This window comes from Struthio camelus, chromosome 2 (assembly GCF_040807025.1).
Source record: "Struthio camelus isolate bStrCam1 chromosome 2, bStrCam1.hap1, whole genome shotgun sequence".
In the NCBI taxonomy this organism is placed as follows: domain Eukaryota; kingdom Metazoa; phylum Chordata; class Aves; order Struthioniformes; family Struthionidae; genus Struthio; species Struthio camelus.
In genome coordinates, this window is record NC_090943.1 from 83,147,447 (window position 1) to 83,161,962 (window position 14,516).

Sequence of the window (14,516 nt, forward strand, 5' to 3'; positions counted from 1 at the left end):
CAAAGTTTGTTAAACAGCATTTTTTTAAAAGCAAACTATTCTAGTATCAAGTAAGAAATTAACTGGCCATGTTTTGGAGACTTCTCATATTTGAAGTAGCAGCTACAATTACATATTTTAATACAAGGAGGTACTAAGGAGACATTAACTATAAGTAAATGCTTTATTATAATGGTGCCAAGTTCTTTATAATCTAATGTGTATGGCCTTCAATACGAGGCCTCCAGTAAAGGGATCAATAAACTCAAAAATTAATTAAACAAAGAACAGACAAAGTTTGTCTGTCAGAATTTTGGAGGAAGTTTTAGATATAAAAAAGTACATGAAAGCCATGTGAGGAAAAATACGCAACCTTTTTATTCAAGAATTTCCCTTTTGCATTATGAATTTCCCTGTTAGGTCTCTTCTTTCTTTCAGTAATGATAAACATAAAAGTTGTCTTATTTCACTTTCTTTCTCTTTTCTACATAGTTTGGAATGAATCCAGCAATAAGAGACTGCTGTTCTGACTTGGATTTTTTTTTCCTTTACTGTTCTAGTGGTCGCTCTATTTTATTTGCTTAGTTGTGGATGTAATTATTGTTTAATGTGAAATGGGCTTTTTTGTGTTTCTGAGCTGCCTCTTTCTGTAGTATTCCTTGATGACCATTTTTGTAAGGAAGTGAGCTGCTGCTGAGAGACTTAATCCTATTGTTATAAATGATCCGTATTTTAGGGATCTCTATCATAGCTCAGAATGTCTTGCCCTCTTATGGATGATTTTTTTCAACTGGAAATTGTCTGTCTGTCTTAAGAAAGTTTGAAAACAGTAGCGCAGTAATGAGTTTATTCTGTGGCTGAGGCTTACAGCCTACCTCTACGTAGAAGCCAGGGGCATGTTGTTAGCTGTGGTCTAGGAAGAAATAGGCTTATGCCATCTGAGGAACTAATGATAATACAGCAGTTAGCCAAAGGATAACGTCCAGGGTGTAAATAGCCCTGGTCTTCCTTGTTCAGGTAGGATGGGTGCAAGGTCAAGCCTGAAATGACGAGCTGTGCCTTGTCAGGGAGCAAGAAGCAAACACAGAAAGAGGAGAGGTAGCATCAACAAGCAGGAGTCTGAAGAGCTAGTCAGCCAGAGAGCAACTGCAGAACAGGCATAAATATATCCATTGCTTCCCGCAGGTAATTGCAACGGCAGTCACATGTAAACAGCTTCAAAGGCTTGTTCATTAGGCAGCCTTTCAAACCTCAGCAGAGAGGGATTGTTCCAAATGCATGGATCCCGTTCATTTGATTAATGAACTGAAAGAGTTCTTGAGGTTGAGCCGTTGACCCTTTTGAGAAAGATGATGTTATGGCTTTTTTTCTTTTAGACCCGCGAATCTGGGTGCTGCAACAAGAGTCACATAGTTTCTCAATTTTGGGAATTAAAATACTATTTTATGGTGGAGCTTACATATTCTGAAAGCTCTTTGGGATGTTTTATTATTTTAGTAACCCAGCTTGGGGCTATTTCTCTTGACCTTGTGCTTCAGACTTGTAGTGAATTTGGACACTTCTTACAAAAATTTAAGTTGTTTAATAGCACACTATATCACAAAGTACGTTTGCCTATAAAAGGCAGCCTCTAGTTACATTTGAAATCAGGATTGCAGGTTTGCCATCTGTATAGCTAAAGTGGGAGGTGTCACAAAGCCCTCACAGGGACATATCCTTTGGGCAGTGTGAAGGCAGTAGTACTGAAATGTCATTGATTAAATTTTTGGTAAAGCCAAACCTAAAAGAGTGATGGATGTGAAAAATACGTATTTGCTGAATCGCACCTTATTTTTATTTCAATATACAGTTAAAATAGAATTTTAAAGAAAAAGCAACACAACTTACATAGCCAGTTCTCCAAATACACCAGCTTAACCAATAGCATCCTTAAGGACTAGTATTTCTTTAATTTTTGTACTCTGGATTTCTGTACCTCCATGTTCTGTCTTCCTCTATATCCTTTATGACAAGGATTCCTCCGGAAATGATCTGACTTGAATTCGTGATTATCACCAGCTATACAAACATCAGAAATATACAGTACTTTTTATTAGTTATGCTAGAAAAAGACTTTTTTATTTACAGTAGATATATGAAGATAGTGACAACTAAATTGTTTGATTTGCCAGGAAATTAGCAAAGTATGATATTTTGGGGTGTTGAGGGGGACTATATTGAATATGGGCTTGTCAATTCAAATGCCTTCTGAAGTTTATCTTGGCCAGGTAAAAATGCTCATCCTGAAGAACAGAAATAGTGTAATGATTCACCTCATTGTTACAGGCTGATTTTTTTAAGTGTAATGGTCTGTAGCATGTCTGAGACATTAGAGCACTTTGACTCTCCTGACAGTCTAAGGAGCAGACCTTTGCAAGAGTATGTTTTCACATGATAGGCCTTTGCAAGCGTACTGTTGATGGATGCATGACTTCCATTTACTCTGGGAAGTCAAGAATGCTTGATGAAAGTGCTGGATCCGGACATATTGAACCCACCACGCACAGTGTTACGGCTCACCACTTGATTCCATATTGATCGCTCGTCATGGCACCTCCATACTGTGGTTTTGTTTTTCACTGTTTCACTTTCACCTACCTCAGGGTCGATCTCATTACTCCCTAGTGGTCAGGCAGATTCAGTCTGCTTCACTAAAGAGGGGGGTCACTGCATTTCAAAGGAAAGTGGCCTTGCCCTGCCACCAACTGCATGCTTCTCAGCTGAGACGTGTTTAAAGCACCGCACTAGTAGACATTTTCCCCTAGAACAACAGCCTGGAGTTGCAGGCCAGAAGCTGTTGCATAGCTCAAAGCCCAGGTACTTGCCTCCACTGCATGATCCAGCTCATGGTGTGTTTCATGCCTGGGTTCAAGTAGCTTCAGAAGTCAACAGATAGCAATGACCTTCACTAAACTCAACCCTGATAGAAAGTCAGATGGTGTGGAATAAATGCAATCTCAATAATTTGTGTGCAACCCCATCACTGACAACTACCTTTAGAGCTTGTCCTCACTGACAGTCATGTAATCATAAACAAATTAATGAATTCAGCAAAGAGTGTGGACTTCTTTGTTCCCCTGAGACACAGCCGTAGGATGATACACTGCCAAAGCCTATACCATTTGTGGGGACAGGTCCAGATCTGGGCCTTTTTTTCATTTCAGATCCGTTAATGTGGAAGTCAGTTACCGGGCACAGTTACACAGAAGCAGCAGTGACCACGCTGTTTTGCACAGGCAAAATGCTACTTTTTTTCCTGCTGATCTTATGAAAACAAGACCCAATTGTTTTCTTTTTCATAGTACGATAAATACACGTACACATATAGTAGATTAAATGTAAGATCTTGAACACTAACTCTAACGCTAAACTTTCATTGTAAGCTGGATGAAAATTGAACAAAGGTGTCCATAAAGGAAATACATACTCAATACTACGGGTGGGGAAGATGAGGCAGCCTGCTTGCTTGTTTCTTTAATTTCTGTCTCACAAAATGGTGATAGTTTTGCATTTCGTATCACTATTTGGTTTCTTCAGACCTTATTTTGTTTCCCTTTTCTAAATGTGGAAATCAGAAGGGAAGAAAGATATGGAACATACACATTGTTCATGGAGGTTTAGGTAATTAATTGAGCCAGGAAAACTGTTCTTGGTCTAGGACACAGTCAGTAGGAAATATCGCTGGTTTACTGACATACTAGTTGATGAGAATATTGATGTGCTGAGAGCACTTTGAAGCAAAAATTATACATCTGGTTTTTCAAATGAGGGGGCATGATTTTCTGTGTTTAAAAATGAAAAAATATAGCTCTTTCAATAAACAGAAACTTTTTACCAAACACAAAGAATATATATTTATTCATGACAACCTTCAAGCATTTTCAGTTATTCAAAATAAGCTTGTTCAGAGACACTATGAAGCAGGTTTTTAGATCCACCTTTATTTTTTATTTTTCTGAAGATTATATTGTATTTGGTTAGACTGGGATACTATAAAAAAATAATAGTGACAATTTGCAAATAGCCATAATTTCTACCAAGGAGGTATAGATTATATTGATATGATTCACACATTCTCTATTTTCTGTTTATGGAACTAAAAAAATACCCTACTACATCAAAGCCACAAACTACACATTTTTCTCAGTCATTTAATTGAACATAACACAATGGAACTGCATTTTTGCCTGGCAGACAGCAGTGTGCCAATTTAGAGCTCACTTTGTAAAATTTAAAACTGAAAACTGTAAAAGCAAGTATATAAACCTGTATATATGTGCAAGGTAGGAGATATATCTTTCTAAGAACATACCTGCAAAACTCTTAACAAGTTAAGCAATACCAGAGGAAAACAAAACCCACCAATAATGTGAAATTACAGATGTATGTAACGGATATTGTATTGCCCATTTTGCTTTTACTGGTTGGTTTTCCCCATCTATTTTTTTCTGAATGGTATTCCCCCATAGTCATAAGCAGAACTGATCACCCAAAGGTATTCTAATTGTACTCCTGAAACCTTTGGAGCAATTTTTAAGTAGTGCGTTGAAATTAGTTTAGCAAAGAAGAAAAGAGCTCCTGGCAAGCACCAAGATGCATTAAATAAGGTAAAAACAATCAAAACTTTGTTTTCATTGCGTTTGATGTGCTCTTTATGTAAGAAAATCTCAGTTGCTAGTCTGCTTTACCAGAAGGTAACAAGTACAGGATGTGGACTTATATAAGTTTTATCCTTAGAAATATTTCAGAGCTACAAAACGGGATCTGTGGTATTGTACTAAATTTTTGTATTTCTCTGGAACTTTACAAATGATGCTAAAGTTGCTTTAGATAGAAATGAGTACAGAATTAATCCAAATGATTAATTAAACCATACGTAACTAAAAATTCTTACTTGTTACATTATATGACAGCCTTCTAAACATTCCAAACTACACAGAATATTCCATCTCCTCATCATAAATAGTGATAATAAAAATGGAGCAAAGTCTTTTAAAAGAGAATACTGGGTACGTCAATCAGAAATCAAAGTCCAGGCTCCTATACAAAGCTTTGCGCAGTGAAGGTTGATGCCTTTCAGGCATTCAGTAGGCACGTAACTTTTAAAAAGTCTTCTTTGCAAAGACCCTTAACTGTCTTGGACTGAGGAAGTCAGGATCTGAAAACACCGTTTTCTGTTGCTACCGCATTGTGCTTTGCAATCCTGTCACAGTCTGAGCCTGGGAAAAAAATAGCTAAACTATTGTGTGCACTTCGGGCAGAAGCACACTAAGCTACAATATTTCAGTTTTGCTGTTTACTAATACATTTTCTGTTGATTTCTGCGTGTTCTTTTTTAATGTATGTCAGGGTACATGTTCTTATTAGTGATGGCAAAGTTGAGCCATTGTGCCCTACGCTTAGAAAAAGGTATGGGAGTCTTAAATTAGTTTTTAAATTCTGCTGAACTCGTTCCAAGTTGAATCAGCATCCCAAAGATGTTTTCTCACTGAAATATCAGTTGGTCTTACAACACAGAATTGTGTTGCACTAAGAGTAGTCCTCAATGATCTTCTTCATTCACATGTTTCAATGAGCTTGGGGCTGAAGATTGAGATCTGTTTTGTTTTCAGCCGGGAGGTTGAACCTCGCCTCGCCCAGAAAAGGACCCACATAGGTGCAGGAGCTGTATAAACCCTTGAAATGTTTGAAATTCTGGCAATAAGAGAACTAGATTTCCAGGAGCACGGAAAGAAAGGCAGGTGAGGTGGAGCCTATTGTCTGGCTGTTATAGCAATTGCCTGGAAGGAGGAAGACCTGGCTTCCAGTCCCTGGTCAAAGGGCTTTGTACCTAGTTTAGATCCAAAAAATCTCCTTTTAACAGAAGGATTTTAGCCACTGTGCTTCACACAGAATCTAGTCCTCGGGGTGAGTGAAAAGCATAGTTTGAGCTATTCATAGATCAAGTACAGGGCAACACGCAACGATTTGGGTTTGTTTGGCTTTTTTCTTTTTTTTTTTTTTTGTAGATTTTAATGATGCTTAGCTGCCTGCACGGTTTGCAGACACAGATTTGAAAAGACATGGACTTTTATGTGTTTTGGGAGAAAGATAAAGATCTGGGGCTTAAATGCCAAAATTCTGCTTAAGCCCCATGCTCAACAAAAATTCTTAATCTACAGAGTAACTTGACTATTCTTGGTATCTTCAACAAAAGTGAACAGCTTCTCCATTTTTTTTTTCTATAGAGATACACCTGTCTTGCTTGATCTTAATAGATAGGTTAATAATGACTTTTTCCCAAGTATGTTAACATTGTCCTCTCAAAATAACCTCAAAAATCCAACAGAAATCTGTAGAGATTCTTCTTCACCTCTGTAAGTTTAGTATTTCTTTAATTTGCTCACATACATTTATATGTGCCTCGCAATGTCAAAAGCTGGACGGTATCTCTACCTTGAAGACTTTATAAAGGACAGCTGCTCTCTGTTGGAAAATAGAGCATTGTTCATGGATATGAGTGATTATGTATATGTCCTGAGCTCTAAATTAAAGTAAGTGACTAAAATAGGAAGCAATTTTCAAACTTCAAAGCGGAATACAAAAAACTGGAAGCAGCTGTGTGCAAAAAACCAAGTACACACTGCACTGTTATTTTAGCTAATGCACTTAATAGGTAATGTAAATCTGTTGTTCAAAAATGTTACATATTTTGAGCAAATGAGACTGATTTTTAAATTATACATACCTATTAGAATATTGAACCGAGTATACAAATCACAAAGGGGTTTTTATTTGAGAGAGGCTTAAAACTGGATTATTTCAGAAAAAATTAGCTCATCACTTGCATAGTCTTTGGGAAGAAAGCTTCGTGACTTTATGCCTGATTTCTTGAGTCTTTTGATCCATGATGGTACTTGTAAAAAAGAGGTGTTTTGCGTTGTTTAATCTGTAGTAGTCTAGCTATATTCTGTCTAAATTTCTACTGCAGTTTCATTATACCTGACTTTTTCCTTCAACTTTGTATTATTTAGTGTTGTTGCGTGCTCTTCAACAGCTACTGCATTCGGTCCCTGAGGAACTGTATTTTGTCAGCAAGCTAAAATTATTCTTTGAATTTCTATACCTTGGATAGGCCATGACTAATGCAAACTCTTTTGCCACTCTTGATCTTGTGAAATGTGTCATGGAACTTTCAATTATTTCCAAATACTGTCTATCAATACTAAACCTAAAAATACCTTATTCTAACAAAACAGATTTCACACATGCTTGCAATGTACTGTTTAGAAAAGGAATAGAGAAATCTCATTTTTAGAAGTATTTTGCATAAAGATTGAACTGACAAATATTCTCTTGAGTTACCTTTATCAATTCATTTATAGAACACAACTAATTTGAAGATAATGAACTTTTTTCAGTTGTTCTTGTGAGGGAGGGTTGGTGGCGGAGAGTGGAGTTTTCGGTTGCATTGATATATTAAACTTCAGTGATGCTATGTTTAGATAACTTCTTCCACTTGATGCAAACACAAAGTTTATACAAGAACATCACCAGCTCTGAGTATTCAGTTTTGCTCTTTTTGCAATCAACAGAAAAAAAATTTAGTCATGTGATTGATATAAGTCCCCATTTGTAAGGAAATGAATCACACTGTTTCAAGTTCATATGGCAGTCATCAGTCTAACACAGTCTGAAATATGACATTATAGCAAGATTTTATTTTAATAATTTCTGAGACAGGAAAAATAATTTGCTGTTTAGGAACTCTGTTACAAGGAAATGGTTCCAAAAAGAACATAGAGCTTCCAATTTCCATTTGATAGCTCAGCTACAGATAAGTCTTTCTCAGTGTCACTTTATAATACACTATTCTGCGCAGCAGAAGGAATTAGGTCTAGGTTGCAACTTCTCCTACATTATAAAGTTTTATTGAATTATTTTGCTCTGCAGTTTTTTTGAACAGTTGTGAAAAGGTCACCCAACCATCTCTCCCATGATGCTGCTGAGGGAACAACAACTGGAGGCCAACGGAGACTGACTCTCAGCTGCCACTAAATACAAATTATTTCAATTATAGGAACATGGGAAACAGCTGGGTATATGTTAATTGGCGTGGCTGCTGGAACAGGAATAATCCTGAAATTGCTGTTTTGAAACAAGATGTTTTGAGACAAAGCAGCAGGTCAAACAGTTATTCAAAGAAAGAGATTTTTCAAAGGAAGTGTCATTGTCAAGAGGAATCCAACACAGTTTTAAGCCAAGAAAAGAAGAGCGGTGATTCCAAAAAATTAAGGTAATGCTTGTTTCTTCTTCTTCTTCTTTCTCTAAACATTCATAATGATATTTCCTTGTGTTCATTGCTAAAAGAAACAGGAAAAAAACTGTTCTTTTCAGAAACATCCTTCAGTTCTATGTGACTTAAAGCTTAATATAAGTTGCAGGTTGCCTGCTGCTATCATTTTAACTTTGTATAGTCTTACTACCCTGACCTCCCCCTTAAAACTATTTTCCCTATTGTGTGATACTCTAAATACATGGATACTGTTCTCTTTTTTCCTTTATGATAACTCAAATTCTTTTACTATCAGCAACTTTGGAATTATTATCCTCCCATTCTTATCTTCACTTGCACTATTCAGAGAAAGTATATTCTCATGACAGAAAGCAAATTCCATAAGGAAGATACACCCTCATTTTTCTATCATTTTCAGGCCCTATTTCAAGGTGAATTTCCTCTACAATGTTCACACTTAGGTGGGCATCTTTTCTACCAGAATACAGTTTTCTTACTTCCTAACTCTTCTCAGTATTCTTTGTTTTTAATGGTATTGGCTATGCTTAACATATTTACAGCCTAACTCTGAGTAACACACGTTGTGATTTCAAGTTTATCCTTTACGCTCTGCATTGGTGTTATTGTCTATCAGGCTGGTGGTTTAATGAAAGCGTATGAATCATGGGCAGTGTTGTTTTCTTAGCTGAGAAGCTCTTACTAGCTCATGCTATGCTCAGTATATTCTGCCAATTCTGGCTGTGTCTTCAGCCTCTTGACTAGCACACGCAGCATATTGCCTCTTCTCTAACCCTCTCTGTAGCACAGAAAGGTTTGCCAAGCTGCCAAGGGGTGGAAGGGCCTTCCCCGGGGCGTCAAGTGGCTTGCCCTGCTGTTGAACTTACCCCGCGGCACTGTGCCCGAGGGCCAAGGATTTCCCCGGTCCCTTGGCCCACCTGCAGCAGCGAATGGTACGGTTCTGTGTGTTTTTTTTTTTTTTTTTAAGAAAAACCAAATTAACAAAAGAAAATCCCCACGCCTTTTGCCTGAGGGGGTGGAACTTGGTGCTGTGTCGTTTCTTCCTGGGGGAGAGGCTGCCAGGCCCAGCACACTCAAGCCCTCGCTGCCGCCGAGCACCGGCCACAACCCCTCACCCGCCGCCGTCGGCCGTTAAGCCCGTGCCACGGCGGCCCGCACCACGCGGTGGGGGGAGCCGCTCGGCTGCGGGGCAATCCACAGCAGGGTCAGCGGCGAGGTCACGTGCCTCTCTCCCCCTTCCTCCCGCCCCCCGACTTGGTACCGCCCAACCTCTACGAGGCCAGCCGCTTCGCGGGCATGGAGCGGTGACGCGTCCCCTGCCCGCTCTCAGCGCGCGTGCGCGGGAGGGGCTGGGCCGCCCATCCCGGCGGTGTTCCGCTGGCGACAGGGGGCGCTATTGGCCAGCGGGGGCCCGTCGGGCCCGCCCCTCCCTCCCTCCGCGCGGGGCGGAAGGAAGCGCGGGGTCGCTCCTTCCGGCGCGGAGGGATGCGGGCGGCCGGCGGCGGAGCGGGCGGGGCTGGGCCGGGCCGGCGGCGGCGGCGTGGCGGTTGAGGCGGGCGCGTCCCTGGGCCCGGCGGGAATGAGCCGAGAGCGGGATGCGCGGCCGTGGCTGGCGGGCCGCGGCGGGCCCGGCGAGCGGAGAGCCGCGGCGGCGGCAGGAGCAGGCGGCGCCGATCGGTTCCGGGGGCCGCGGGTCCCACAGAGGTGAGGCCGCTGCTGCGTCCCGCTTATGCTGCCCCGTGGCGGACCCAGCCTGGCTCGTCCCCTTGAGCTCGGGGCTACCGGGCAGCTTCCTAAACGTGACGGCCTGGGTGCGAAAGCGCCGTGGCCTCGGGGGAGGGAAGTTTCCCGCCGGGGATTTAGTTTGGAGATCGAAAAGCCTGCTGTAGAAGTGGAAGGTGCTTCAGCCCAGATACCCGCTTGAGGGGGGGGGGGGGGAGGGAGCTGGCCCTGGTAGCGGTGGTCAGAATTGCCCCAGAATAACATGCATGTGACAGCTGCAAAACCATCCAAAATCGGTTTGTTTGCTTACTTTTTAAATTTTTTAAATATATATATCAATTTAAGGTAAACATCCCTGAAAACTTACCATATAGGCATGTGCTAAGCTTGTGGAGAACTTCCTAAAAGGAATTGTGGAAGGTCTTTACCCCGTGTTAACTTTAAACACACACACACACACAGAGGAAGGAACAATAGATCAGTAGGTTTTTGCACTTGAGCGTGAATCCTGGTGTGGTGGAGAGTTTCATCGAGCAGCAGGCGAGTTAATAGAAATGTTGCTCTTGCAGGACTGAAGCTTGTTTCATTGGGTTTTTTTTATTAATCCTAAAATTATTATGTGTTTTGAGAAGGACAAGTGTTCAGTCTGAGTGCTAATTCCAGTACTGACAGTGTTTGAGGAGCTGGCACACAATAGGCTTTGTATGAAATAAAATTGCCCTGCCTAGGAGACAGGTTTGAAAATAGCTTGAGGCCTGTGTTTTCCTACTAATATAGTCCTTCCTTTTTTTTTTTTTTGGTTTCCTCTACTTTTAGAGAGTACTTAAATTGTTCAAATGATCATAATATGGTAACTGTCAAACTGTTGTAACTTTAAAAAAAAAAACTGTGCTTTTGTTCTTTCACAAGAGATGCTCTTCATGTATTTCTGAATTCTTCAAAGCCAGGATAGGTTTCAAGGGTGGATGACTGAACCCATCAGCCTTCCTGTGGGCGCAGATGAGACACAGAAAAAAGATGCTATGTCAATACAGTTGACGAAGCACGCAGAGGAAGTTGGTCTGCCTTGTAATGAACTTGGTTCAGCAAGTACGCATACTGACCAGAAAGAGCAGTCTGCATCAGAAACAAGAGAAGAATATGTGCACAGAAGCACCAGAGCACTTGAGCAGCCTGATATGATTAAATCACTTGTGGCGGATCAGGATATCTATAGAAACTGTGAAGTAAACTCCGCTGTGTCTAGTAATCCTTCAGCAATGGAGTCATCCATGGACAGGTGAGGATGTTTTGTTGTTACAGTAACGGCTTCCTTATAGAAGGAGGTGATTTTACTTCTGGTGGGGGATTGGCTATCTGAATATTAGCAAAACTTTATATATATCACTATCTTAGTGAAATAGGCATAAACCTCACATCTTTAATTTCTTTATGCGAAGGCCAACTAATCACTTGAGAGAGAAGATTTTTTTGTCCTTTGTTATTGGTCTCCCTTCCCAGTCTAAGGAAATAATTGCTATGGTATTGAGCCTTTTCAAGTAGGATGCAGAACATGGGGGACTGTAAGAACTTAATATGGGTAGCTTGGTTTTAACCTTGTGGGCACTTTGTATTAGGCTAACTGGAGAAGGCTCTAGTTTTTTATTTTGTGTGTCTAGGGAATATTTTAATCCTAACGCTTTAGAAATTCAGACATTTTATTTCATGTGCATATGAACTTGTCATTTAGGCAGACTCTCATGTTAGTGTGTTAATGCATGGTTTCCTATAAATAGGGATTCAGTGTATTTCATATGTTGGCAAAAGTGCAGTACTTCCAGTTAAGGATCTCTAAGCTACTGAATTTTTAAATTAGCTGCTACGTGGCATGCTAATTCTTATTGACCTAATGTATGAATTTACCTAAACTATTAATAGTAATGAATTCAATCTCTGGGATTAAAAAAATATGCATATTCATTCCTTCATAATAATGAATGAGACACGTGGATTTTGTTTTCATATGTGGTGTTTTAAATCATAGGACCTCAAGTCTTGCAAATCCATTAGTATAAAGCTATTTATATTTGTGCCCTTACTGCTTCTTTCCCTTTTTTTCCAAATTAGTTTTGCTTGCTATCATCCCAACTTCTTTCTTTAATTTTTGGTTTGTTTGTGCAAAGTCCGAGATACTCTAGGTAGAATCTGACACCCTGTTTTTTTCTCAATATCTTCAGTTTAGCAGTATCTGTCTTTTTTTAGTTTAACAATTTAAATGTTTACATGCCACACTATTTGCTAGTTCATTTTCTTTTTGTGCATGTGCGTTTTCAGTTATTTCATGTTTGCTCAGCAGTTCGCAAAGAAGGCGTCCTTATTTCCTTTGAGAGCAGCATACGCGTTCTCAATTATGGTTGTGACATGCCACAGGGTTGCGTTCCCCAGTAGCTGTTGGAGTTGCTGCCCCTGCCATGTCAGAGGCTTCCACCCAGACAGACCTTCCAATGGAGGGTGCAGCTCTGCAAGTCCCTAGGCAAGGGAGTGCCTAGGATTGCTCCGTGAGGCTGGGGCTGGCAGTCAGCCTTTTTGCAGAAGGTGGCTGTTGATGAGTTGTGTTGCCAGGTGAAGGAGTTATGGGAGGAAGCCAGCAGGCTGTGCAGCATCAGAGAGGATGAGTGAGAGAGAGATAGGATCTTCTCGGAGACCTTAGAGCTTCAAGAGCCCCAACTTCCATCGGCAGCGGAGATGCAGGCAGAGCCTGTGCCTTGCGGGACAGTAAGTGGTAACTTTGAGGAAGGTGAAGGCTGGAAGCTGGTGACTCCTCGTACCGGGAGGAAGGCTCCTGCTCCTCTTGCAGGCTTGTGGCTACTGAACAGGTTCACTGCCCTCAAAGCTGAGGAGGAGCTGGGCATGTTTTCGAGTGAAGCATCTGGGCTGAGGGACTCTGCACCATGCAGGAACACCTGGAGGAAGCTGCGTGTGATAGTAGTGGCTGGCCCTCTGCTGTAGGGGACAGGGATACCCGTTGGCTGACCTGACCTCCTGTCTAGAGAGGTTTGCTGCTTGCTGGGGGCTCAGATATGGGATGTTGTGGAGAGACTGCCAATGCATGCCCACCCCTCTGACTATTACCCCCTGTTGCCATTCTGCATGAGTGATACTGCCAGGGGCAGCTTGGAAAGTCTCAAATGCGACTACAGAGCTCTGGGGACGGTGGTCAGGGGTATGGAGGCCCAGGTGGTTTTCTTCTCAATCCTGCCAGTGAGGGCGAATGATAGGGAGGAGGAGTGGACAGATACTGTGAGTCAACAGTTGGCTGTGCAGCTGGTGCTGACAACAAGGTTTTGGTTTCGATTATCATGGGACCCTGTTTGAAGAGCAACAACTGCTTGGAAGAGATGGGATTCACCTCACAAAGTGGGGCAAAAGCATCTTTGCCAACAGGCTGGCCATCCTAGCAAGGAGGGCTTTAAACAAAGAAAGACAGGGGAAGGGCAGAGTTACAGAGACCACTAATCACCGAAGCAGGCCTTAAGTGGGAGTGCTTAAAGTATTTGCATACAGGCAAGGTAAGTGCCTACAAGACAAGACTGTGGGGAAACCTTGCACCCCTTCTGGGAAATCTGCATGTTCCGATGCCTCTCTGAAGTGCCTGTACACAAAGGGGTGCATGGGGAATAAACTGGAAGAATTAGAGATCTGTGTGCAGTTGCAGGACTCGCTGTGATTTTGGTGACCTGTTGGGATAACTTGCATGCCTGGAATGCTGCAGTGGATGGCAGCAGGCCCTTTAGGAAGGACAGGCCAGGTGTCTGAGAAGAGGGAGTTGCCCTTTATGTGAGAGAGCAGCTGGAATGCATGGAGCTCTGCCTAGGGGTGGATGTGGGCTGGCTGAGAGCTTATGGGTAAGGATTAAGAGGCAGAGTAGCATGGGTGACACTGTTGCGGGAGTGTGCTACAGGCCACCTGATCAGGAAGAAGTAGATGAGCTGGAACTAGCCTCACATTTGTAGACCCTGGTCCTCATGGGGACCTTTAACCACCCTGATATCTGCTGGAGGGACAACATAGCAGGCATAAGCAGTCCAGGAGTCTCCTGGGGGAGTGTTGATGACAGCTTTGTGATACAGGTGACAGAGGAGCCAATGAGGAGAGGTGCTTTGCTGGACCTCTTACTTAAAAACAAGGAAGGGCTGGTTGGAGACTGGAAGGTTAGGGGCCAGCTTGGCTGTGGTGACCATGAGATGGTGGAGTGCAGGAACCTGTGAGGAGAGAGCAGGGCAAAAAGCAGGATCACAGCCCTGGACTTCAGGAGAACAAACATTGGCTTCTTCAGGGACCTGTTTGGAGGAATTTCATGGATAGGGCCCTAGAAAGAAAAGGGGTCCAAGAAAGCCTGCTGATATTCAAGGATCACCCCCTCTAAGCTCATTGTATCCATCCCAATGAGCAAGAAGTCCAGCAAAGGTCGCAGGAGACCACGTGGATGAACAAGGAGCTCCTT

The 14,516-nt window shown here is 41.9% G+C and overlaps 1 protein-coding gene across 4 annotated transcripts in view; it reads left to right on the top strand.

Moving 5' to 3' along the window:
• Positions 1-14,516, top strand: part of OTULIN (OTU deubiquitinase with linear linkage specificity) — a 45,065-nt gene that overhangs the window by 14,028 nt on the left and 16,521 nt on the right. Inside the window, exons 2-3 of one of the 4 annotated variants that reach the window (XM_068931434.1) lie at positions 8,078-8,293; positions 10,977-11,312. In XM_068931434.1, coding sequence (XP_068787535.1) covers positions 8,082-8,293; positions 10,977-11,312 — 548 coding nt within the window. In that variant the 5' untranslated portion in view covers positions 8,078-8,081. Of the gene's footprint in view, positions 1-8,066; positions 8,294-9,854; positions 10,016-10,976; positions 11,313-14,516 lie in introns of those variants that run through there. The other 3 variants (XM_068931435.1, XM_068931436.1, XM_068931437.1) reach the window with 3 other exon arrangements.